Source organism: Xylocopa sonorina, chromosome 11 (assembly GCF_050948175.1).
Source record: "Xylocopa sonorina isolate GNS202 chromosome 11, iyXylSono1_principal, whole genome shotgun sequence".
Lineage (NCBI taxonomy): Eukaryota > Metazoa > Arthropoda > Insecta > Hymenoptera > Apidae > Xylocopa > Xylocopa sonorina.
The window spans coordinates 3,117,090-3,144,069 of record NC_135203.1 but is presented as its reverse complement, the minus strand read 5'-3'; the positions used below and the strand labels follow the sequence as shown (position 1 = coordinate 3,144,069).

Sequence of the window (26,980 nt, the reverse complement as noted above, 5' to 3'; positions counted from 1 at the left end):
CCTACGCCGGAAGACACGCTATCGGGGATGCACGACTGGACACGACGACGAATCGAGTTAAATCAAACAGGAAGAGAGATTGGAGACGAAGTCCTGCTCGCGTTGCGATCTGTATTATGTTAAAATATAATGAACACGTGTATATGATTCGATCGATACGCGGAATCGGTGGAACGAGTTCATGGTCTTTGAGTTACGACCTTTCGTGCGATTTGGCGATTTTCTCAGGTGCTAGGACCGACGAAGAACGAATAAAGGCCGACTTGCCTCGGAGAATGTTGATGTACGTGCACGAAGCTTTTGTCCAAGTTGAGCTGAGAACTACTAACTCGAGATTGAGAAATATATACGACCCTGGGGTCTCTCCCCTTCGAAATTGGTTCGGATCATAATTTATGGACCGTTGAAGATGAAAAATTTTAGGTCCAGAGTGCTTCGTTTAATTCTTAATGATACATAAGCAGCTGTTGAATCACGCGGAGAAAATTGTTGAAATGCGAAAAAGTTGTTGATGTTTAAAAGAAACTTCCATGGTCTTTCATTTTTGATATTTCTCTAGTTTGAGAAAGAGAGAGAGAGAGAGGTACCAATCAAATCTAAACGCAGCCGATTCCGAGCGAGAGTTAACGATCGATTTAAAAAAAAGGTCACGAAGAGCAAGTAAGATGTTCGACTTTATCGACGTAACGAAGACGTTCGAATGATTGTCGTGACGTTCTCAAGTGTTTTCGTTAATGTTGAACGATTGCCACGTAGTTTTGCCATGGCGGAAAGCTTCGTAACCGGCGAGAATTCAATAAAATCCGCACGAACCGCCGAACACTGAAGTTTCAGGTCGTGGTGAACTTCGGTTACTCGAGTCGGTGTAATTTATCGAACATTTTCCTGCCCAAGATCCACTTACGTCGATTGCGACCTCAAGTTTTGGGGAATTTGAGACGTGTACAGGGCGGTTTCGCAGCTGGTGTCGTGAAGTTTACGCTATATTCTGCGGCTTAAGATTAACCGAACAGTTCTGATAAGCATGGTCGATAAAATTACTTACATAGTTGATGAGATACAATCAGCTTTAACCCGAAGTATCGCTATTATTACACTAAGTACGGGGTTTCTTAAGTGTGCCAGGTGACGTTATTGCCTGTTACCATATTAATAACAAAAAAAAAAAACAGAAATTTATCTCAAGAAATTGGTTAAATGATCTACACGATGCGATGCAGAGATTGTCGAACAATCGTAAATCCTCTGATCTCTGCTACAACGTGCTGGAGATCGCGTACGTGTCCCGGGAAACTTGGAAATCTCGCGAACAGTCTGAACACCGTGAAAGTGTATTTCTGGCTTTCAATTAACGCCGCTTCGATCTAGAAGCTGTTTTTATTTCGTTTTTCATCGGAGGATTAAAAAATGAGCGGAGAAAAGTGCAGAGGACCAGAACACGCGTTATTAACAGTGAAGAGAAACGTCGATCGGGTGATTACGAAGGTTCGATATCGCGAAGGGTGGGTGTGGTAGGATGGGGTTTCCGGTAGGTAGCCGTATTTCTATGTTACACGAGCCAGCAAGGAATCTTGCCGAGTAACGTAATCTCCTTAAAGGTGGTTACTTACTGTCCATCAGAGACAAAACGAATACACAAATGTTTCAGTTCCACTCTTACTTCTTCTTTTACATTTGTGACAGCAACAACGTAATCCCAAGCTCGTCGGTTTGTGAATCAGTATAAAAGGAATTGTTCATCAGGAAATTCATAACTCTTTTTCAAATGTTTGCCATGAGATTATTTCCATGCGAGAAGGACAACGTGCACCAGAGTGGATAATGCTGTTGTACTCAAAGACTATAATCGCTATCAATTTCTATGCAAACAGTATCGGAGCCGAGCGAGACGGTATGGTATGTTTACAAGCATTTACCGTATTCGTGATTATCCTGTTACTAATTACGATGATAGCAAGCTGTTTGCGTAAACTCGTTAAGGAAAAGAATAGAAGTTCCTTTTCTAAAGATAAACTTGAGAAAAAGAGAGGATCGAAATTGGGGAAAGGGCGCACGTGGCGAAGATACGCGGCAGCTTGGTGAATAACAAGGAGTCGAGTGCAGCGCGACTCCGTTTGTTCGACGGTGCAACAAGTCGGGTTAACAGCTGTTTCTGGTGGCGTGCATGGGTTCTACGTGCACGCCGGGGCCCGGCTTGGCCGCTGTCCAACTTCGTTTTACGAGTCGCTTTGCCGAACTTGTGCATTGTGCCCGTGAACATCGCCGCGGCGTGCGATAAGAAACGCGGCAACGCGAGAATAACCATCGGCTGTTTAGATCAGTGTCCAGCAAGTCTGACACGCGTCGCGCAAACGTTCCGCTGTTCTTGTGAAACTTAAATAATTCGATGTCGACGATAGCTAAGGGAGTGCGAGAAGTTGTCGGTCGTGAATATCAAAGAACCATTGTTTCATGGCGAATTCTACTTAGCGGTGTCAGAGCTCCCTTTGAAATCTTTCGAGAAAAATTGTCGATGGAAATTAACACTCCACACGCCGTAACGCAAATAGCCACGATCGTATCTTGATTCCGGCTGTGGAAACACACGCGACCGGGTCAGGTGCTGATCGTGTCCGTAATGATCGGTCGACACAGCGATCAGATAGGAACGGGACGCGCGATCAATGAACGTTGTTGGAAAGTTAAGCTGCAATCGTCCAAGTGTCCCTGTATTAGACGGCGTATCGAAAATTCATGCCCCGTTTTAATGCATACGCTCGAGCTGTGCCGATGCGAGACGCGAGGACCGTAGCTTGCAGCGAAATTTGTCGACCACGAATAATTAAGATAAACGGTCTAGTGGCGCGAAATACCGAATTTACGGTCAGGCATTCGGTAAAGGGACGCTCGGTCCGACGAAGACTATAATTGGTTCTCCGATGGGTCGAAGAACCCTCCGGTAACGTATACCAATAGCAGTATCCGATGGAACGCGCACGGTTCAATTAAAATGCACCTTCGCAGCGTCGCGTAAGTGGACCGCGATAGAGTAAGAATTCTAAATCGTTCTAACCGTACGATCCACCCCTCGAAAGTAGTCTTGGTACGTGCGAAAATTTTACGTGGCTCTATGCATCCTCGGAGAGGATAGGAATAGAATAGAGGTACCGTTGAACAAAGTACGAACTACCGTCGATATCGGAGAAGAAATTCGAAAAGGCTTTCACCGTGCAATGCTTACCTCAGGGATGTAGGCAGAGCTTCGTAAGATGAAAAGCTTCGGAGCGAGGTGCGAGACATGCACAGGTTTTACCGTGAAGGACCCGTTCAGGTCCTAGTTACGTTCGCCTTTCTTTTCCTTCGAATCTTACGTGGTCCTTCAGCCCCGCTTCTATCACCAGACACCGTGCGTATCACTTTTTCGAACACCCGCGAGACGAGGCGACATCGACGAACGAGCGGCAACTTTTTTACCTCCTGGCCCGCCAGCCGTTCAACCAGAACAGACGAAGGAAGCACTTTATCCGGGACGATACCGTCGACCTTCCGACACGGTCGCACCTGCGAAGACCTCTTCGCTGTTGCTCTCGTGGAACACGCGTCGTTCTCTCATTGATCTCGAGACACCAGCCACGCGAATATCTTACACGAGACTGTGACCGAGACGAATCGCCGAGCAGCAGAGAAGCGACGCCGGTGCGAAGCGCTGACTGAACCACTGGCAAACCATCGAGGGGTGGTCCGTATCGCGCGGAGGTCCCTCTACTTTCTCGCTCTATCTCTCTCTTTCCCCTCCACATCCTTCATCATCAACCCCTCTCCTTTTCTACAACCCCTTCCACTCTATTTCCCACGGTACTTCTATTTTACTCGAGCATCCCTTTTCTACTCTCTCACCCTCAGCTTCTTACATTCCTCGTCTCTTTGGTTTCCCTTTCGATTCGTCCACATTTCGCCTCTCTTTACTCGTTGCCCGTATAGCGCTCTTTCGTTCGCCGTTTCTTCCTCTCTGTTCAGCTATTTCCCCAGATGCCTTCCCTTCTTCCTGTTGCTCCTACTCCTTCCTACCTATGTCCATCTCCGTACACCCTTTCACCCTCGCTGTCTCTCTTGGCTGCCTCTCGCTGCTATGCCTCCACTCCTCTCTCTTTTCCACCCCCGTTCAGCCACTTTCGTCTACGTTACGGAGAACGGTGTACACACACGTTACAGGAGACACAGGTAGCAGGCGATACTGCGATCCTGCGCGTTACCGCCAGGTGCATCGCAACCTCTCCTGCAACTGGCTAGGTTTTAGGGTACAGTGTTGCATATTTCATGTGGACGAAAACATAAACATTTCAGGCTTCTACTGTTTTTTAGTTTCAACGTACCTACGTGTTTCTGCTCGAATTCAATTCCGTAATTGCAAACATATCGAGAATTCTGTTTCACGTTATAAGTGTGTCGAGATGCAAACAAGCAATTCTACGCTGTCTGGTAAATTATGCTAGAATTACAAAATTAGTTGCTGTAATGAACGATGCATTCGCCTAATTTGAGATACGAATATTAGATGGGTGAATTCAATTACAGTCTAATGAAAGTCCTAAGCAGCCATAGGACATTATGATTTCTTATTACTATTTGATATTCTTAACACTTTTTTTAAATGAATAACATTTGTTCTCTGCATAAAAGAATCAGTTTTCTAGATTTAAAAACAAATTTTCAGCGAACTTTCAGTAATACAATTTTTTCAGTAAATACAGTCTTAGTATTTGCGCAATCAATGTTGTATCAGATGCTTTTGCAATCGATGCTTAATCGATGAAAAACGTCGTCTTAGATTTCTTATCTCAGTTAGAAGCGTAATTTTTTACAATTGATATTAACAGTTTTTATTTAGATATTTATATTAATATGTACATATCTATTTTTAGTACATTTTTTATTTACCCCTCGTTAAAGTTTTCGTTTCGTTTGCAAGGACACCCTCCCGTTTCGTTTAGAAAGACATCCTTCCGTTTCGTTTGGAAAGATTGTCTTCTTTTGCTTTCCATTGTGATAGTAATTAGATAACATTTTGACACGCAAAAACACCGTTATTGTAACATATCGTGGATGTGCATAAGCAACTACCCAGGCAACACAGCAAATCACATAACAGTTCAAAAAGCACCAGCGTATCACGGTGGCGCCCCCAGGTTTCGTAACGACATAGGGGTATCACCAGCATTACACGTATAGAAATGCACCAGAAAAGCACACGGTATTGTTCCACTGCTGATATCGCCTGTCAATGTCGTTCATTCATGAATTTTGTCAGCCGTGCCGTAGGATGACATTTTTTCGTCCACATTACATATTCCAATAGTATTATTGTAATTTCTTGTATATTTCAATAGCTTTATTCTAAGCTTTTTTATATTTCCCGCTTTAGAGGTAAGAGAGAGAAAGATGCTACAAGAAAGAGTGAGACAAATGACACAGACCTTGCTCTAGAACCCCTGGCGCCATTTCTGTAAAAAGTGCTCAAACTGATCGCACATAATTATCGACAGCGAAGTAAACTACTGAAAACTACTAGCGTCATCTCATGGAGGGTGAAACTGGTCGGGTATTAGTTTCAGTACTTTCCGCAGTTCCGATAGTTTCCTTCCGATAGTTGAATTTTTCCTCGAAAAAGTTTTATTGCAATAAATTCCTTTCTACGGCAAGAATTCAAGTATTTCAGTACAATAATATCCTGCAATATTCACAATTAGTATTGTATAGATAATACAAAAATATATTAAGTGAAATATTATATATGTTATACGTGTTCTACACGTAGATATATATTTATGGACAGTACAAACGTTTCTGTGCAAATTATCTAGGGCAATGTATACCATAACATAACAGTGTGTACTATTCTCAGAAAAATACGTACGGGAATTTTCCTGGAACTCATATTTTTGAGACGTGTCTTTGTAGTAGATTTTCAATTAGCTGCTCTGTTTACAGTTGAAGCAGATAGCGAAATACCAAGGCCAGGGAATGAAACGTAAAAGCGTAGTTGGAAAACTACGTTCGAGCGCCTACGGCCTCGTTCGAACGTCTTCGCGGTCGTTCGGATGCTTCCGGAGCATGCGGAGAGTGGCATCGGCAATCAGTTCGTGTCGTCCTCTACTGGTGGTAAAATGTGCGTGCTGTCCTCTGCTGCCGATAAAATTTTTCGAGACACCAATGCAATAAAATTTGTATCACTAATAGAACTTCCGTGTTTTACTAAAAATAGAGATTTGTTCGACGTTTCAAATTTCACATAAAATATTCAAATGTAAATAAAAACGCTTTACTGGCGTTGTACGCAATGGTCACTAGTTTTTGTCAGTCGATTACAGCACTGGTACGTATCCTTAGAGTGTGCAAGGTTGTATGCCAAGCTCGGGTGTCGGAGGCGTCCCGGGGCGTTCTCTCTAATGTAGGATTTTTGCGCCTGAGTGTTTGAATGAGAAATTTCCGGGGGTTGAACGAATGTGTTGGTGTGAATCTTTTGCTGTTTTGGTGTGTTGGTGTGAATCTTTTGCGCGTTTCTCGCGTGGTTCAACCTGTTCAGGGAATTAGATTTGAATGATCGACGGTATAGCTGGCGCGAACGGGGGATGCCGTTCGCCACTGGCTTTACTCGATCCATCGTTCGAATCGACCCGCGGTCGCGGTCGCGATTTGACGAAACGAACGTATTTTTCTGCTTGAGGTTTGGCACGTTTGCACGAACAACGATTTTTCAAACCGTTGTTCGTCTGCGTGCGTTGAGAACTTCCGCGATTTATATTTTTATTTCACCTTTGTATGTTATTCTTTGGTTTGTGCTTAGAGAATCTCGAGCTTCATGCCCGAAGAAAGAAGAGGCCCGGAGAAGAGGGCAACTACTAATGACTTTGCATTTGGAAGTAACTCTCCGAATGCAAAGTCATTCTTTGTTACTACTTTGTCACTATTCTCGTATTTGTGTAGTAGTATATTCTGGTTAGCAGAATGCTGGCCCACTTCATACTGGGCGAATGGCGGTTTCAATTGTAGTGCTGCGAATGATTTAATTACGGTTTCAATTAGAATTGCGATTAACTCCAGGTCGCGATTTTTGTTAGAGTTGCGTATTAATTAATATATTTTTATAATTTATAATAATTTATAATTTAATATTAATATAATAATGTAATTTATTATAATATAATTTATAATTTTTACTACATGTTACATACATCATTTTCATGATGCTATTTCGATAAAATGATGTTCTTCTATATGTGATTTATAGTGTTTGTTCGTCAAATTTTTTTAAGGTATTATTAATCCATTCTATAAGTTTGTTGCAGTTTAGAGTTTCACAGAGATGACGTCCATTTGAGTGAAATAATACAGCATCAGAATAAAAGTATATCATGGAAGTATGATAATGTAAGATATGAAGATGACTACGAAGATGAAGGTATGATATATAAATAGTATATAAATGGTACGTATATTTTCAATTATGCTTATATTTTTCTATGCCATTTTTTATATGTGAATGTGTGTTTCTATTCTTGGATATATATTTTATGTGTCATGTTTATTATTTTATTATTTTATTATTATTATTTTTATTATTTTATTATTATTATATGTACTTTTAATCATATTTATCTTATATTTATATGTATGGATTTCTTTTTGGATATATTTCTTGTGTAATCTATTAACTTATGTTATGATTTTACATGTTGTATATTAGTATTTCCAATGCTGTTTTAAGTGTTCCAGTATTTCCAGTGCTGTTTTAAATGTTCCACTGCTTTCAAGTCTGTCGTCTTTTGCCGTCACTCATATGTTGTCTCGCACTTTGTAAATTCGATCGCCTCTGTCCGTCTGTGCAAAATCTTCCATTATATTTTTCCTTTGTTGCTTCTTTTCTGCTGTTTGCTTTTGCAAACACTTCGAGTTCATGAATACAAAGTAGTTCATGTATTATATTCTCCGAAATCTTTGCATACGTAGCGTGAAACATTTTCAGACCTATTGATAGGTAGAAATCACTTCTTTTAAGTTGATATATATTCTTAGTTAGGTTGATTGGTTTGGAATTAAAACAATTATTGGCTAGTCAGGGTATTTGTGTTTCCCTTCATTTGTAATAATTCTTTCTCGCGAAAATTCTTTACGAAACTCCTTCCATTGTACGTTTCCATAGAGATCAAATATCGAACTTGTTACAAATGTACATTGAAAGGAGGTTTTATTTATATAATAACATCTTGTATAAAAGGTGGGTGGATGTGACGTGGTTAGGGTGGGAGCAACCTCCGTTCGCAGCAACCTCCACGTGGTGAGACCCGGGTTCTATTTATTTAACATATATTTATTAATTGTATCATATAGTGATACGATACAATTAAAAATTATGTAGTAAATAATTAGAAGCCAATGGCTGCCATAGGTTAGTTTTATTTAAATTCATTTAGAACAAAACTTCATAAATTTAATTGTAGTAGATAAATTTTCCAAACGAGACCGTCGGTAATGATTCTTTCGAACTTAGAAGTAAATGATCTATGATATTTTAGCCGCCCAGGGGTGAGGAGTGGAGTCTTTGAAAGAGTATTAGTTCTAGCTGACAGCCTTTGCATGTAGTTTCTTGTAGGCATGCATTCTAGACCGGAATAGCACGAAAGTGGAACTGGGAAGTCGATAATTCCACAGAAAAAGATGGTTTTTTTACCTGTTTTGTCAAGCGGGGGAATGGCCATGGCTACAGATATTACACTTAAGAAGTATACATTGCACAAGTAAAAGAAATGTGAGCCATCCCTGTCATTCAACCCAATATTCTTTGCACCCCAGCCCAAGTTCAAGACGTCACCACTGTAGGGCATCAAGGCAAACAAAAAAAGTTAACACCCTAATTTTTTTCGCGATAAGATAGCCGACATCTAGAGTAATAAAATTGGTCATTACAAGTGTTCTATGAAAAGCCATTTTTAGGGTTAAAAATTAAATTCACTGGCACCAGGGGTTGTTGAGTAATGCCGGTATCATCTCTCTCACTCTTTCGTATAGCATCTTTCTCTTTCTTATCTCTAAAGCGAGAAATATAAAATAAATTATAATAAAACTATTGCAATATGCATCCCGGCAACACAACTTTGTCACAGTAAGAGCACTGTGATGTCACTTGCACCGCATGACATTATATATTTATATTATTTATAAATAATAGATACTATATATTGTGCAATATTGATAGGAAAAGAGCTTTTGAACCTCTATTGTATACTACTATGTGTGTATGTATATATTATGTACTACTATAAATTACGATATAACTACTATAAATTACTATAAATTTACGAAGTCAATATCATATAAAAATTTGTTAGTAAATATATATTTTAAATACTTGAATGAATAGAGAATCTAATAAAAAAGATATTAGAATTTGAGGCTATGAATTTTTAAAATGTCAAAAAATATGTGAAAATTTAAAGTAAATGTACTTGTTAGTAAAATGTATTTTTCGATCTTAATATTCTACATTGAGATAAGTTGAAAACATTGAAAGAAACAATTTTTCTGTTTGGGTGCACTTTCATATATTACACAACAACTTATATCTTATATACAATCATTCGTATGATACACGATACAGATATTCGAATGTTACGAAGGAGATTACAAAGCAACAAGCGAAAGGTATTTATTTGCTACACTCTCCAGCGTTTTGCATAAAATTAAGCTGGTTCGTATCCTAACGTATTATAATCATATGACGCTCCGTAGGTTAAAGAATCATCTTTTCTAATGGATGAAACCCTAGGATCATCTGGTCTATAAACTGAAATTTAACAAAATATTAATCGATAAATTTGATCTCATTGCTGGACAGTTACGATAATACAGATGTCACTATTATTGATTTCTATAGTACTATAGAAATTTTTTTGAAACTAACTATTATATAATAACATGACATAACCTAACCAAACTAGTTGAAAAATGCATTCAGATACTTACCAACAAAATGTTCGTAATATTTTGGCACTGGGTTCATGTTTGCTTTGAGATAAACAGTAATTACAATTAAAGATGAAACTACTGTGGCAACACCAGGTCCGAAAAATGCTAATGTTGGGTGCAATTCCTTAAACTTTGACCACATAAATTTTACTTTCGTTCCTGAAACATTGCTTAGATTATATTAGGTGTTTTATATATATTTATTGTATGTCATACCTAGAGATTTATCATATACTAATTTATAATATTGAAGAGCTTCCGGTGATCTCATAATCTTTACCATTTTGCTGATTTTATGTAAACCTGTCACACAAGAAAAACGAAACACCAGGCCACTGGCGCACAAGTGATGCGCGATGACGCGGTTAATTTGAATCTGTTATTGCACACTGGTATGAAATAACATTGATTATTGGAGTGAAATATTTAATTAGAATTTCAACCATTTAATTACTTCTTCGCTTCGTGTTTGCTTCTATTACTGAAAATAATGATATTAATTTTTTAAACGAAAAGTATAATAGATGCTTCTCAAAATCTGATCACACAATTAGAAAGTAAATCTGCGTTGTTTATATATGTATATATATTTGATCAATCTAATCGTTATTACTTTTAGTGCGGATAATTTTACTAAGAAATATAGTGAAGTCGGTGAAAATATAATTTGAAAAACGTAAGCGCATTGCAATTCGCTATCGGCCCGCCATCTTGCGGTCGGCGTGAGAAGTTATCTCTAAATAGTAGTTATGGCCGCCATCGTGAGGCCTTTAATTAGTGACAAGTGATTCGGAGGGGTGTTTTTCCTGTTAAGTGTTAAAGGAATCGAGTAGAATTTGTTAGGATCCACGGTGTAGGCCCTTATGGGCCTCGATGATCAGGTGAGCGTAATGATCCCTTTGAATTAATGATATCCTGTTGAACGGTTTAACGCTTTGCGCGCTTACTGCACACCCTTGTTTCCACGCAGGACTTTTTGTAATTGTCTTCTGGAACGGTTTCGTTGTTTTTTTTTTAAATGTCATCCGTACATCAATTCTTCCGCGGTCCAACGTTTACAAGCAGCGGTGGTCGTGGTTTAGCTGAATGTAAATAAGTATACAGAGACTATCCGGAGCGTGCAGTCACATCAATTATGTCATTGATAGTTTCTTTTGATAACGAGGCTAGAATTTTTTAGTGACACGTCGGCCATGTTGTCACCGATAGCATTCGGACGACAGCACGGCCGACTGGCTTTTTAGCGCAAAGTTTTTATAAATGTTTACTCTATTTTGGGGTTAAGTCGAGCCTCCCGCATTGTCGAACGTTACTGCGAAGCATCGACGAGGTTCTGTAGTGTCTTGGTTGTCCTGGCTGCTGACAGATGCCACCACGTGTAGCAATTTAAAAGACTATTCATGTACATTGTCATATACACGCAATACATCTCTCTTCGGTAAATTGGTAAGTCTACAAAAATTTCATTCAAAATAAACAGAAAATGAGAGAAACATTGGTTCTCATATAAAATTCATTTTTATTGCAATAAACATATGTATTTACATATATTTATACGAAACAATTAAATATGTACGCATATATCCGTTTGATATGTAGTTTCTCAATTTTATCAAAATGGTTACGATACGTATAACGTGTTCTATCAAAGCTTTTATATGTTTTTTTGAATAATATTTATTTGTAAAGAGAGGGAAGAAGAAGGATATTTAAAAAGTTTTTTATCTTTGATTCGTTTCTATATGTTCGATTTGTGAATTTGCAAACAAAAGTAATTATGCATAGCGATGGAGGATTTAATTAGCTTTAATGACTCGAAAGAATTTAAGTGTCTAAAGTAAATGTCTGAAGTATATACTTATTGTTAGATTTAAGTTGTACATACGTGTTTGAGCCAAATGTAGTGTCATAAAAGTTTCCGTATAATTTAGTGTACATAAAGCAGGTACTTGTCTCATTATATATAGTTAACACGTGCCAGAAAAATGGATATTTCAATACGATAACGATCCTAACAATACTATAATAAAATAGATGGATAAACAATGGTTGAAACGCGAACAAGTGAATGCTTCGAATTGATCTGGGTTATCACCAAACTTTAAATAGAAAATTTATGGGGTGGGGTGTAACGATCGATGGAAGTTTTAATCAATATTAATAATGTTTATCAAGATCACGTTTGGAAAAATTAATTGACTGTTATGCCAAGTTGTTACTGAACATACAGAATATTTTGTTTAAATTATGTACAACTTAAAAATACAAGATACTAAGTATATATTTTAGATATTTCCTTTGGATGCATTTTTCTAAAGTATTAAGTACTTTACCAATGTACTTATCTTTTTCGTGGCTTAGAAGAACATATATAAAAGTGAATCAGTCGTGAACAACTTGTATATAAATACATTCGTAGATGAATGCTATTATAGCCAATTCTCTATTTCCATTTCTCATATATGTTTTACTTTACATTTTCGTATTCACAGTTCGCCTAAATATAATCTTTTAGCTCTGTATACGTGCCTGTATGAAAGTAATTTAAAAAGATTTGTCAGTCTTGAAATCCTCTCTCTTTTATAGTCACTTTCATAGTTGGTGTATCGTGCATTCTTTGCATATCAGTAAAATTTCCTCCAAATTTCAAATTTATTTTAAAACTCTCGGTCGCGCGTATAACGCGATATTTTTGTATCGTCGTCGGTGCCAGAAATCGTTATTATTTATGAAATACTTTATCTTGGCTAGAGCAACGATACCGCTAAAAGCGATGTTCAATTTAGAGAAAGCGAGAAAAGAACACACCTCTCATTCTGAGTTCTGTTTCGTGCGTTCTCCGAATAGAATTGTGTTTAAGAAGATCCATTTTTCTCTCACAGAGTGAATGAACGTATCACTGGCCGATGCTAGTAAATAACAAGGATAATTTTATAACAATACACTTAACTTCAGCGCTTTTGGTATTATTAAAAGTCTCGACGCGTGTAATTACATTTGCGGTTGATAAAAAATAGGTAAAGGGTCTACGACGTGTACAGTAGGAGAAAAATGAGAGGAAAAAAGGCAGGAGGTCCGTGTACCGCGATAAATCGTCTGCCGTTTAATTGGCCGGTTTTTTTCGGCCGTTCGATGCGAATAGTTCGACGAAAGAAAGAAGCAAGAATTGACAGTGATCGATTCGGTGGATTCGAGTGGGTCGCGGTGGGTGGAGCGGGACGGGGTAACGGGGTGGTCGCGAAGGGAGTTTCGCGATAATTACAAGCGCGTTTCTTGCCCGACGCTCGCGATCCGGTCAGCGTGGCTCGATTTTCGGGTTAGACGCCACGGAATTTCGGTGTTCTCCGGGAAAAAGCGAACCTCGCGTCCCTCTCCGTACAAAAAGCAACGCTCCCGAAACCGGCGACACGTGCTTCGACGGGACCACACACGTGGCTCCCTAGTTTCCATTCTCCCCCTCCCCCTTTATGTCTTCCTTATTTCGTCCAATTTTTGCGCGCTCCCAATCGCGCCTCCCTCTTCGAGGAAACGAAAGACGTTGCTCCACTTCTGATCGGTAGTGTTCAGAGACGCGGCGGAATTTTCGGAACGCAACATCTACTCTCCTCGAATACTTTAATTAGTTGCGAATTCCTTACTTCGGAATAATTCACGTGCGTCGAACAGTTGTATGTTAATTCTAATTAATTATTGCGCTGCGCCAATTTTTCATTCGAACTGAGATCCCGGTTCAATTGAATATCATATCTAGATCTTACGTTCGTTGCTAACGGGGGTTGCTTTTTTCTTTAGAGCAAACATTTTCTAGTTTTTCCAAGGTCTATTTAAATAGGTTTCTCTCTCATGAATATTATAAATTCCAGTGACGTATTTAGTTGCGTTGTCTTTGTAGAACTAATGAATCAGAAGGATACGAATCAGATAGTTGGTTTAACAAGGATATGCAACGACGCAGCTAGTTGAGAAAAATCTTTTTTTTCAATCATATATTGCAGACTTTCCACTGTCTCTAAGGCTTAAATACCGATTACCTCTATCTACGATTTGTAGAAGATGCACCTCCTTTTATGATCCTCGAACAGATAAGTTCTTCCATCGAGTCGATATTTATTCATGGTATTGGTCGCGTCGTCGCGTTCGCACTTGCACGAACATCGCCTCGATAAAATCTACTCCTGTTACTGTGCGTTCGATTTCTCGATCCAGTATATCTCACTCTACTTGATATTCATATCATCGAGCTACCTTGCTCGCCCAGCCTTAACGCTAAAATCCACGCTGAAATAATCGACGCGAAAATAAAATTCACAGTTGCGCCAAGGACTATGCAGATGAGATTTAGACAGTCCTCTTATAGTACACGCAATGTAAAGATCGAATTGTCACTTTCGAGATAGAATGAGCACGTTCAGTGTCACGAGCGAATCGACGAATCGATATCTGTCGCCGAATTCGCGGTAAATAACATTGTTAGCCGAGCGAGTGGCGTGTGCAGTGTGTAAGTGCGCGGCTGTACTCTTTGTTTAATTAGCCCGGATTTACGGTACAACAAGGCGAATCCGAAGTGGACAAATGGTCCTGGTGGGTTGGCAAGTAACGCGGACGAGCCGGGAGGCGGCGATGCTGACCCGCAAAACCGTCGCTGAATTGTTTCTAAAACGGCGACGTGAACGGGCGTGGATGCATTCGGAGCAATATTTAGGACAAGTTGCACGATATTCGCGTTCGAACTTGTTTTCCCGCTTTAGTTAAATGCCACGGTGACAAATCTCGTCCGTCAGCCTGCTCCCGCGATCTCTGTTTACCATTTTGCACGTCATAAGTTTGATTTGCGTCCCATTCTCCTCTTGACGCCTATTAAATATCGAACGATAGCCTCGTTTCGTACCAGAATAAATATGACATTGATTGTCAGATTTTTTTCTTATTTATTGTATCCGTTGTTTATTTGCGACCTACCAATTTTTTTTCTCTTTTATCGTTAATAATATATTCTTAACTTAAGCGTATCGATTGCCAGCCTTACCTGAAACCAAATAATCTGGAACTTGACCAATTTAATGCGCACACATTCATATTCGTGACAAGTTAAGCATACAGTGCAATCAGATAGCTATCCACTGTGTGAAATTGAATAGAGTCCACTACCGCCGAGTTATATTTGCTTACACTTTATTACAAAGTAGAATGAGTATAACCGTACCGCTAACTGTACCGCTCAGGTTAATCTATTTGGAATCGTCGATTCTATAAGCAATCGTATGCGTTCATTTTTTTCCTTCTCCAACGTCCGTGCGAGAGGTGTATCGAGAGATTTATGATCCCTCCGAATATTAATTTGTTCGAATAACATACGCGTTCGTATAGTTGCACCTTGTAGCTCTACAAAGTTGGTGACAAACTTCTTTACGCGTATCCGCTAAAAGTGTGCGAATAATATTTATCGAGTTAATTAGTTACAGTCGCTTATTCTACCGCGTTGGAGTGACGCGAGGAATAATTATGTTCCTTAGCCGACTTCTCTGATCTGAAACAAACTTTTGCTCCCGTGTATTGTGACAATGAAGCAAAAATCTGAGTAATTTACAACCGTATAAAATGATCACCCGCGCGTTGGCAAAATTTTCGTTCATCCCACCTCTGGCACGCGTGCCATAAGTTCGCCATGCCTAGATTATCGTCCATTCGAATCTCGCGATCTTGGACGATCAAAAATCGTATTAAATCGATCGATCGAATCTGTCAGAGAAATTTCTTGCAACAGATCGCTGCAAACACGACGATGCATCGACTGTAAGAAGTACATATTAGAATTCGTTAGAGGGGGATGAAAATTTGTCGACTCTTCTCGCATTCCTCTGTCGCTATGCGGATCGTCACGATCGAAGTCCTTTACCCCGGCGCGTGTACCCGAAGCTTACGTATTTCGAATCTGGCAGTGGCCAACGCTGGCACAGATTACGCTCTGGCGCATTATTATGTGAGTAGCGTACAAGACGCGTAGGCCGGCGCAGCGGCGAGTATTATTGTCGTTTTGGCAGCACGCGCGATTTTCGTGATTTAATGCACCGGATACCCTGAGGCAGTCTCGTTCGCCGATGTACCCGTCCACTCATTGAATCGTAATTTCGCCCTCTTCGCGGTGTCCTGCGGACACAGGCTCCTTAGAAACGTTGCGACTCGCGCTGCGTTCTCGTAGACGGCCTGGGGGTAACGAAGACAGAGCTCTTGTTCGCGTGGTGATCAGATTTAAAGTGTGACGAAGCTTTAGTCAATGCAGTTTGATGAATGACATAATAAGCGGACCGTGGATATAACATTTCTTCGTGTTATGATTATTTCGATGCTATAATTACGTTAGTATTTTCTGTCCCTGTTTCATCTTTGTTACAACTACGCTTCGCTGTCGATACAAGTTTATTTAACAATTGACATGTTCGTAATATAGAAATAAAGTTGTACTATGATCGTTGTCGTAATATAAATTGTACTTTTATCGAAACGTTCGAACGAGTCGAACTTTTCTCTGCACAGAGATCGATATCCACCCGCTGGTAAACGGATCACAATTTCTGTCGTCGAGCAAGCCTATCACCGTGTTTTACAATGCCCGTAGTTGGCGAAACACTTGGTAACGCAGCGAATTTCCAACAGGGATTCGAGTTTATCGGGAAGAACGTCCGATCGGTAGTTTGCATTTATCGTAAACAATTTTTATCCATCCGACTGTCTGTTAGTCGATGATTCAACGTTCGCCTCGTCGATGTACGAAGTCTTCTTTCCGTTTTGTGTTTTTTTCTTTCATATATGTATATATCACGAACAGCTCCTTTTTACAGCTGCACCGACAGCATTACGCGTCGATGTTATCTATCAGCCGTTAAATCGGCAAGAAAGTATTTCTTCTTTTTTTTTTATTCTCCAACGCGGTATAAGACAGACGTGTGTCGTAAACTGCAGACGTGTGGCGCCTCTGACGAAGAAGTAAAAACTGCTGTCGCGTGTAATAAGCTATCGTCGCTACCAGCCTCGGAAATGAAGTTGTAATTCGTGCCAAGTTTCGCCGAGTGCAAAATTGAAGCGGGCGTAATAACGGGGCCGAAGATTTTCAGCTCTCGTCTCCTCCACGTTACTTCCTTCTGCTTTGATGTTTCGCTGCACTGCACCTACGTTAAGCACGACTTTTTCTAAAGTACCAGCATCGAATTTGGATACGACTTGGAATAGAGAACGCAATTGTGAGAAATATGAACCGTTGAACCGTTCACGTCGATTTTAAGCTCGTACATTCATGGAAAATCAATTCTTCCTTAGCACAGATATGATCAACGAGATTTCCAGCTTTGCCTTCTGTCGTCTGTATCGAATAGTTAGCGCAACGAGATTCTCCGTGAAGTAACAGATGCGACAAAGTGCGTACGATATTAATTATCAGCGTTACGCACGTTGATCGCGGTGCAATATTCGAAGAATGTTCGCGACACGGCTGAGGACTACATGAGTAGTCGTTAACAAAATGTCATTGCATTTGCTACACTTGGGTGCGTTAGTCCATGGCCCGTTTATCTTCCTCGTTTCTTAATGTTAACCTAGGCTGGGGCGTCCTCTCGGGTCTAGTTTGTGCCGTTTTGACCGCTATTCCTTCCTAGCAGTGCTAATTTAACCCTTTGCGGCTCGAGTTATTACTACGGCCAACTCGAGCTCGGTTTCGTCATCGGTCTGATGCAAACCGTGAAATTTCATTCGGCGCTCAAGTAAACGTGTCCCGCGTAACGTCGTTACAGAGCACGCTTCGGAATTGCATCTTTCGTCGTCCGCCTCTATTTAGGATCTAATGTCGGTGCGAAAGTTTTGTGCTTCATTTCGACGAGCCGCTAATGTGGAGAAGCTGAACGTCACACTTGGCAGGTATTCTCGAGTATCAATCTGTCTTGGATTATGCGAGTTTACTTGGACATTTTCACGGCTCTGCCAGAAATTATCATGAAATTACTACGATTCAACGAGTTGTGATCATCGTCGTGGAGTATCGATGTACGTCGTAACGATACGTAGAAATCGATTCGCGTGCTCGTTCGATCTCTGTCGCGCGAACGCGTTAGCGAATTTCGCACCTCGCTGCGCGCTTCGCGCCATGGTTGTAACTAATTAACGATAAGATCAACGAGCGCGATTACTCTAATCGGTTTCGATCGAGTCGTACGACGGTCGCGCGCAACAAGTAGAATTTTCGTAGCATGGGATTACCTCGTGTCGGAGGAACGAGTCGCGTCTGGCGATCTGCTCGAATTAAGCTCGCAGATAAGCGATAATTTGAAATCGTTGGTCGTGTAATGGCGAGCCGTGGCGAAGCGTGGCTCGAGCGCCATGATTAATCGGGATTGTTAATTGTTTAATCGACGGTTCGCCGGTTATCAACAGATCGGACGTCGCGCGGCGAGAAAATCGATGGCTCGTAACTGTTTACAGCGAATTACGGTTTTGCTCCTGTTTGGTTGTCCGCGGTCGCTTCTAATTCAAGATTATAGTCGGGCATCGCGAACTTCGCACCTGTCATCCGCTGCCAAATGTCTCGAATCATTAAAACAGAAAACGTAAACGTTTATGTTAAAAGTATCCGTTGAAGACATAAGACCACCACTTGGCAGAGCGATGCTTTTGCCAAATACTTGAGAATTCTCGAAGCCTCTCGCTCTCTCTCTTTCCCTTCTTCTCTCTCGTAGTTCACAGTGTTCGCTTAATGACTCGTCAAATCGGTCGACGTTGCTGCGCTTAGCCGTTCGGAAATTACTTGCCGCGAAAAATAGCTGGCTTTTGGGCTGTTTCCTTTTCAAATCGCGAAACTCAGGACTGAATAGTACGAGAAAGTCTTGAGTAACCGTGGTTTTCTGGGTTTACAAACTTTTGGTACCGTGAAATCCGTTCGAAACGCTAGTCAAAATTTTTGCATAAACATACAAATAAATGGTACGACGAGGTGTTAAGTAATTCAGCAACCTGGCTGACCGATATTACGCGAAGATTCAAGAATTTCAGTCGCTACATATTTCAGGGATCGCGCAATCGGGTGTTTCGCTCGTCCACTCTGTATGAATTATTTCGGCGTGCTTGAGTTGTCGCATTCTCGATTCTCGAAATAAAGACGTCTCGGTCAGGGAGTAGGGAATCTCGGTGCGCGGGAACGCGTTTCCGAAAATTGAAGTCGCGATACCCAGACTCCACCGGTGACTATATTAGAGATGCTCCGTCGGCACCTGCCCGACTTCGTCAGCCGCTTGTCCGGATTATTAGCTTCCGACTGGCTGAGCCCGCGATTTACACCCTGTATGTGGTTAAATTGGCTGGCCCCGTAGGAATCTGTCCTTTTCGAATTTCTTGTGTTGCCTCGAATCGCGTTCCCCAGGCTAAACGAGCAGAGCTGAAACTGTAACTTTGTCGCGACTCGCACAATGGAACGAGGAAGATTGTATCCTAGCCTATCTCGTTTTGTACCTTTTACACCTCAAATTGGGGGCTTCTGTGTCTGTGCGTTAAATGGGCTAGCAAGCTCCTGTCCATTACCGTTGACGACGCATGAGAAATGTTTTGCAGGCTGTTTCTAGTCCCGAATCTGTAAATCTGACGAGGAGTAACTGACTTGCTCGAGAACCATACCTTTTGATTAACGATGTTATCAAATAAATTTGTTTCCAGCAAATTTCGATATTAATATCGTTAAAAAGCATTCGATGGACTTTAAAATTGTGTTTTTATTTATTTGATCGACGACACGATAATATCTATTTTTTAATTCACGGAAAGGGTGCGAAGTTCGAGCTGACGTTCCGCTACGATCGAATCGAATCGCTCCGAACGATCCCTCGGTTGGCGAGTTAAGAACTTGCTTTTGTTTTGTCGCGGGGTGTAAAAATCGGTCACGGGACCGTCGTAAACAGGCATTGCCGGCACGGGAACCCGAAATAGTTAAGCCGAATTCTCAGACCAGCGCCGGCTTAGGCGCTCGTCGTTGCCATTTGACAACGCCTACGCGTCCGCAGCGTCTGGATTAGAATTCACTGGCAGATTTAGGTTCGTAGGTTTCGTAATGCCGATTAAAGGCACCGTAAAGCCTTAAAGCGAATCGCGCCGCTCCTCCTCTCCGGGGTGCTGTCAGAAAAAATCGCGAGCCACGAATCTCAGCGAGCCTGTCTCGCTCGACAAACAGGACACCGACGATCGTTTCGTCGTTACGTTAACGACACGATTTACGTTCACGACTCGCGGCATTGTCTGTAGACTGTTTGCGTATATTGTTCACGGATACTTGAACCAATGGCACAGATACAGATCGTCTAAAAAAGATAAGCGTCGCTCGGAAAGTTGTCTACAAGATCCAACCAGGTATCTCGTATGTACCACGCGAGCGTACGATCACCCACTGCGACTCTTCCATTTACCTTGTACTCGAACCATGGGACTTGAATTTCGATTTCTATCAAGAAAAGATATCTTTGGATAATCTTTGTGTCTGCGAGCGGTATCCCAGTGTACACACCTCGCTGATACAGCGTCGCTGAAAACGCGACGAAAGCTCGTTAAATTGAACGTTTAATCGAGCGATCGGACACGATAACGCTTAAAGACAGATCGAGACAACCGGTAGCGAGAAGTCGTTTGAAAGCCACGAGCTTCGAATAATTCAAGCGACACGAAAACGATCGAAGGTAGGGAGGATCGGGGTAGAAACACGGGGGAAACCGGATCGGGAGTCGGCAGCATCTCGCTCTCGAAGGGGGTTCGTCGCGTAAACGCATCACGCGGATCGATCCTAATGATTTCCCTTTTCGAACGATTCCACCGGACCAGTTTGTCCTGTCGGACAATAACGATGATGCCGGTGATCCGCTCCGATGAATTCTAATTATCGCGACGATTCTTCTTTGCTATTTATGATGGCAAACATTAAGTCCCGTTTTATGTGGTTGCCTTCTCTTCTTCCGTCGATAGGCACGACGGTCGTATTGTACAGATTCGCTTGCGTTTCCGGGTTCGTTGTCTACATATACGCGATATTATTATTTTCTCGCTTTATTCTTCTCTATCTATGAGAACTCTTGGATTTGTTAGTGTGATCAATTGCGCGTAAAAATTACGAAATGTACATTTCATATGTGTTTCATTAAAAATTGTGCGTTTTATACTAGGATGTCTGGCGGAATACGAATACCAAGATTGAAAGGATAGTAGCAATCCTACGATACATGAATTTGCAGAAAATATTAGAAAACTACAAGGTAGAACGATTCGTATTAAGCCCCTCGAAGACGCATTGCCGTACAACCTCCCTAATGTAGCATAAGCGCACTTATCCTCGGCAAACGATTATAATCCAGCCCGTTAAAAGGACGATGAACATGTTCCCTCGCCGCAGCAGCGTCTTAAATCAAAACTCGTGTTCCATCGATCAAGCGAAAAGTAAATCCCACCCGAAATGGTTAAAAGGGATCCCGAACGCTTTATCCGCGTGGCTTATTCTTGGCGAGGCGGATGAAGCCGTACCACGGCAGACGCGTAGCAGCAATTAAAAATAACCGCGTGGCAGCCGAGCGTGTCGCATCTTCGATGCAAGATGTCGTTAATCCTGACGAACCGCGCTCGTGGTAGTTGTTTGGGCCGCACCAACGGAGAGGACCAATGGGTATCTTGGTCCGCGGGTGTCCCTGCGATCGCGTTGTCAGCGAGCGACCGCTCGAAACAGGATTGCGAGACACGTACGCGTACACATGCCATGGTACCGATTCGAACCTTTCTGTAATCCGTCCATTCACTGAAAATAAGCCCCTTCGCTTAGCACAGGTGAACGGAAACGTGGACTACGGTCTCAGCCTAATCCGTCGAAGGACCGTTCATCTTCAGACGTGAAAACTTCTATTCTTTTATTTGCTCCGCCCCTCCTTCCCCCCAGTCCCTGGTCTATCGATCGTCTCTCTCGTTCCCTTTTCTTTCTGTACTCGCAGCACACGGGTTCACCCGGTAGCCTGTGATGTTTCTTTTTTTATCCTTGTCTTCGGTCAGTCACAGCTCCGTCCTTCTCTCGGCCGTTTGTTCTTTCTCTCTCTACGGCCCTCCCCCTTTGTCCACTACCCCGCTGCTTGCCACGCACCAGGAGGCAAACCAATTACATTATTTATAACTTCGAACTAATCTGATTACACGACGGCGCCACGCGTCGCCTGCCCCGTGAACGATGCCATCGCTCGTTTCGGTTTAAACGCCTATCCACCGGGGCCAGCTCGAAAATACCTCGATCTAGACCTATGTCGCACGATACGATCACTCGTTCTTCTCTCTCTTTCTTTCTTGTTTTCTTCTTTTTCACGTTCGTTCACTGTCTTCCTCCGACGAAATTAACTTTTATTCCTGGTGACATTCGGCCTCCTCGATCGTTCTCGCTTTCGTTTTACGAACTTAGCTCGGAGGCGATTAGCTTTAAGTTTGTTAGAAAGCCAGAGATTATTTAGACAGAGATGGTTATTATTCTTTAGGCAGAAGAATTTGGCGTCACTGTTACGTAAACAGAATACTCGTAATAACTGTTAAAGTTTTCCATTCTGAAGAAATGAATTGACTCCTCGGTGGACTTTCTAAAACGAGAAATTGTCACGCACAGCGCGCAGAGAACAGATCGCTTTTAGGGTTGTCGCGTCATTCTCTGTCGATCTTAAAAATACAAAAGCGGGGACGAAACGTTGGCTAAAAACGCGCAAGAGGGAGGAAGAGGAAAAAAGGCGAAATAAATCATTCGTGCCGAGCGTTTGTCCGCGCGGTGACGTAAGCGGATTCGCGACTAGGTCAAGGTGTCGAAGAGAATCCTAATTGTCCGTTGGACCTTTCGTTCCGACCGCGTTGGATCTCGTCTCGGACTGACAGAGCCGGTTCGTTCTGGTGCAAGAGGCGATCGTTTGGCAATGAAATCCGACACAGTTACATCAGTCGCGGCACTGTCGTTAAGTGATATTTGTATTCGAAATTTAGTGGAACGTCCTCTTCGTTCGCGGTCCCGATAAACAAGCGTTGTTTAATTTTGCCCGGCCGGTTCGTTGGCTCGGCCTGGCTTAATGGAAAGCCACCTACAGCGCCCCGGTGAATGCCTGTAAATTAAGAAGTCGCTGGCCCTTAATAGCTCGTCGAAGTTCGATCTGACCCGGGCGGTGTAAAAATTCTTACATAACGAGTCGCTTCAGAGGTTTGAAAAATATTGAGACGTCTTTAATTTTCGTGGGCCGCTCTGTTAAAGAGTCCAGCAAGAACGTTGCGACACGTAACTCGTTGATTACGGTAAAAAATTGAGACGTATTTAATTTTAGGTCTCCGGCCGAGGAGCGCGGTAAAAATGGTGCACGCATAACTCATTGGTTACGGTGCCCTACGTTTCGTGTCTCGTACAGTATCATTTACATAGTAGAGTAACAAGAATCGAACGTGAACTATAAATTACGCTTCGATAACGGCGATCGAGGTATTGATACGACTAATCTGAAAGAATTTTTGTTGAGAATGCTATCGATTACCATTTTGATAATACTAGTATTCTTCTATTTGTACTATTTGCACGAATAGTCGCGCGTTTCTAAAATGTACGGATCGTACGAGAGGAAGTGAGGTTGTCGCTACTTGCTCGCGTATTTGAGATTCTGAACAACATGCTTGAGATTCTTGATAAATTGAATTCATTAACGACGGGCGCGGTGAAAGAAATGGGAACGGCGGGAGAATCGAGCGAACTGATCGGGATTCCTCCGGGATATACCGTTACGTTGTATTTCCCACGAAACTGCGGGCGAGAATTCGTAGCTGGATCGGTCCCGATCGCGTTGGTGAGCTCGAACTCGGTTCCGGGGAAGCGTGTCGGTCCATACATAATTCTGTCTCGTCTTTCTTGTTCGACAGGAGTCCCTTTTCGCCCCGTGGTTTCAGCGCACGCCGTAAACATATAAATCCGGCGCGTATAAATGCATCTCCGCCGGTTTTACGATCGCTGGCTGTAAATTTCCGCTGGCGTTGAAACGGCCATATAAACACGCGCCGCCTCGCGGCGTTGTTTCGCGCCGCCATCGGGGGTGGCTGTGCCTACTTCCGTGGAACCTCGATTTTCCTCTCCACCACGCTTTGCACGCGAAACGAATAATTATTCGTCGATATTGGTCGCGGTTCGACTAGTCAAGAACGCAAGGAATCTCGTATCCGCTCGTTTCATTTTACACGACAAACGACGAACGCGTTGCTAGAATTGTTTCGCGCGAAAAGAATGGACGGAGATATCCCGCGTTACGATATTAAAATCGATCTCGCGTTAGTCCGAGCGAAACACAGTTTTCTGTGTTGCCTGTTTTTTCTGGCAGCCTCGATATTTTCATTCGAGTTGGTGATTCTGTTTGCAATGTTCTCTGGACGCCATCGGGACGATGAAATACTTATTGTTGCTTATATATATGCTCTTTTTTCTTTTCTTTCGCTTCGAGCGCTCTTTGTTTCGTCCGCTAGAATCGGTTTCCATGATTTGGTATCACTCCCATCGCTATTCGCGGATTTCGCTTTTTTTTCGAGGCCACGCTCGCGACTCCGGCAAGGTCTGCACTATTTCGGTTGCCTCAAGGCGAGCACGGAACATTCTTAGAGAGAATAGAGTCGGTGCAAGGCCCGAACGGAACAGCCGGGATAAAGGGAGGTTATTTTTTTTTGTTCGTTCCCCCGCTCGAACATTCGGCGCAAGGCGGAGGCCAGTCCCAACGTAAATTGGAACTCGCGAAGGCCGCGGGCGCATCGTTGCTCTTAAAATTAGCCTATCGGTGGAAAAATTTCGCGTACTAGAATTTTTTCGACACACAGCCATCATTTAATAAAACGTTTTACGCGCGATCTGTTTTTAGAGCGCGAACGATCGCGCCGCGGTTCCATTCGAGTTTCACGCGAGAGCGCGGAACGGCGGGGCGCGCTGTTAAATAATGGAAAGAGTCGTTTTCTCGATGACGCCATTAGCGGAAATATAACCGCGTAACTGGCGGGAATTCTTGCATTAATCGAACCGTGAACGAGGTCGCGCTATGCTCGATGGGCGCCGCGTGGGTGGCGGTGTATGAAATCGCTCGTGTGCCCACGACACGCAGCGGTTATGCGACAGAAAATGGATCGCAACGCTCGAGCGAACGAGATTCGGATACAGGTGGATCGCGAATCATCCTCCCTCATCCCTCGTCCCTCCTTTCGACGCTCTCTCTAATCATCCAGCGTGACAGCATTCGCGAAACGCCCGTGTGCATACGCTTATGAGATCGTTCTTCGTGATCGTGACGTTTTTGCGAGCCGAAGATTTCCCGTAAAATGCATCGTAAAGTGAGTCAAGAATGTTGATCCGGCGCTGCGTGTACGCGGTTTCGTAATATGGAAACGTGACCGATCATGTAAAGCAGTTTCCTGCGGATAGGTGCATCGAGGAAAGGAACTTCCGTCAGAATCGATACGGTCACATTCCCAGGATCGTAGTTCTATGCAACGAGTTCGCTGTTATTTATCGCGTTGCTAGTCTGCGCGCGTCTGTCCAGCTGGGGAATAATCTACTTGTTCGCTAGCGTTAATAATAGTAGCTCGAATGCAGCTTCGCTTTTCAAAGGCTGATATCCCTGAGAAGTAACTTTCTTGACATTGTTTATTTCTGTTCCAAGTTACACGGATATAATTCTCTAGGGAATCGCGCGAAACCTGCATTATTTGACAAATTGCTAGCGTAAGAAGACGTATAATACCTTGCACACGTTTCTCATTGTCCTTTAGCCAAAATTTTGCAACATGTACAATTACCCGGTGTCCATGCGACACGCTTAAAATATGCCCGCGGCGTCGCGGGGCATTTATAACGGAGCCGAATCTACAACGCGCGAAGGGGAGAAAGCGAAAATCCGGCGACTAATTTTTCTTTCACAAATTCCCTACGACCCTAACGGTCGCCGTAATTGGATTTCGTAAGGCCCAGGGATCGTCCAACCGGTGCGTACAACCGATCCTGGCGTCTGATAACGCTAAAGTCGTGTCGCGCTTTCCATCCCCGATTATTTCTGGATGACACGCTCGCGAGCCTTAACCCTTTCAACGCTAAGATGCCCGATTACGACCGTGTATCATACGCTTCTGGGTTATTACGATGAAGTATGCGTCCTGTTGACGCATTTTTCATTCCTTTCACGCGAAACGTATCGATCATAATCTGATATTACACGAGCCTTTAAACGTAAGGAGAAACCTCTGACGTTAAGATGAACGTTCGTTGAAACAGTTTTGGGAAAGCATATCTTCAGAATGCTAGAATTTTTTAACAGTAGCACACGATGCAAAGTCTGCTCACAGTGTTCGCATACACGCGTGGAAAGAGGACTGATTCATTGATATTGTAGCAAAAGCAGTATTAATTGTACCTCGACGTGGACACGTGTAAATCGGGACCATTTCGAACGGTAGTACGGATGAGTACGCACCGGTGAGAAAGTTAATTTCATCCGACTTCGTCGATAACGGAACTCCCAAAGACCAGGCAGATATTAATCCGCGAATTTAACGAGCTTTTAATCCCGACGAAATTTTTCCGTGTTGCGTTTCCCAATCGGGCGAATAAAATTTAGCCGAAGTTGTGTTAAGTGAGCCGTCACGCGAGCCGCGAACGTGCGTATATTCGTTTGACTCGTTTGATTTATCTGGCCGTGTATTAACTGTATCGCGTTTTAATCTCCCCCGGCGCGTATTAAAAAGTTGCACGTCGCGCGGAGACTTTCTTGCGTTTACAATTACGAAACGGGCCGCCGTAAATTTGTTCCCCCCGTGTACCTTACGCGAACGAGCCACGGCGAACCAGCAGTTTTGCATAATTACGTTCGCGCACGCCGCCGCATAAACAGAAACGCGACTTCGATTGGGGGCTTCGTGCGTTACGGGAGAAAGCGAACAGCTG

The 26,980-nt window shown here is 42.5% G+C and overlaps 3 protein-coding genes across 5 annotated transcripts in view; all 3 read right to left on the bottom strand.

The window, feature by feature from the left end:
• Positions 1-3,825, bottom strand: part of LOC143428891 (dexamethasone-induced Ras-related protein 1) — a 44,827-nt gene extending 41,002 nt beyond the window's left edge. For both annotated transcript variants that reach the window (XM_076904152.1, XM_076904151.1), the window contains exon 1: positions 3,221-3,825. Coding sequence is in view for 1 of the 2 variants with exons in the window: in XM_076904151.1 (XP_076760266.1) it covers positions 3,221-3,279 (59 nt within the window). In the remaining variant the exon portion in view is untranslated. The remainder of the gene's footprint in view (positions 1-3,220) is intronic.
• LOC143429400 (uncharacterized) overlaps positions 1-26,980 on the bottom strand; it is a 381,903-nt gene that overhangs the window by 81,251 nt on the left and 273,672 nt on the right. The window lies entirely within an intron of this gene.
• LOC143429363 (uncharacterized) lies at positions 9,570-10,342 on the bottom strand. Its single transcript, XM_076904943.1, has 3 exons — positions 10,219-10,342; positions 10,000-10,161; positions 9,570-9,820 (listed from the first exon to the last, which is right to left on the bottom strand). Exons 1-3 carry the CDS (start codon positions 10,283-10,285, stop codon positions 9,717-9,719), a joined length of 333 nt encoding a protein of 110 aa, XP_076761058.1. The 5' UTR covers positions 10,286-10,342; the 3' UTR covers positions 9,570-9,716.

What these genes read in the sequence shown, in the direction of transcription:
- LOC143429363 (XM_076904943.1), bottom strand. Translation starts at nt 10,285, where the DNA reads ATGGTAAAGATTATGAGATCACCGGAAGCTCTTCAATATTATAAATTA. An exon ending in AGTATATGATAAATCTCTAG is followed by an intron (nt 10,162 to 10,218) that starts GTATGACATACA and finishes GCAATGTTTCAG; the next exon opens with GAACGAAAGTAAAATTTATG. An exon ending in ATATTACGAACATTTTGTTG is followed by an intron (nt 9,821 to 9,999) that starts GTAAGTATCTGA and finishes GTTAAATTTCAG; the next exon opens with TTTATAGACCAGATGATCCT.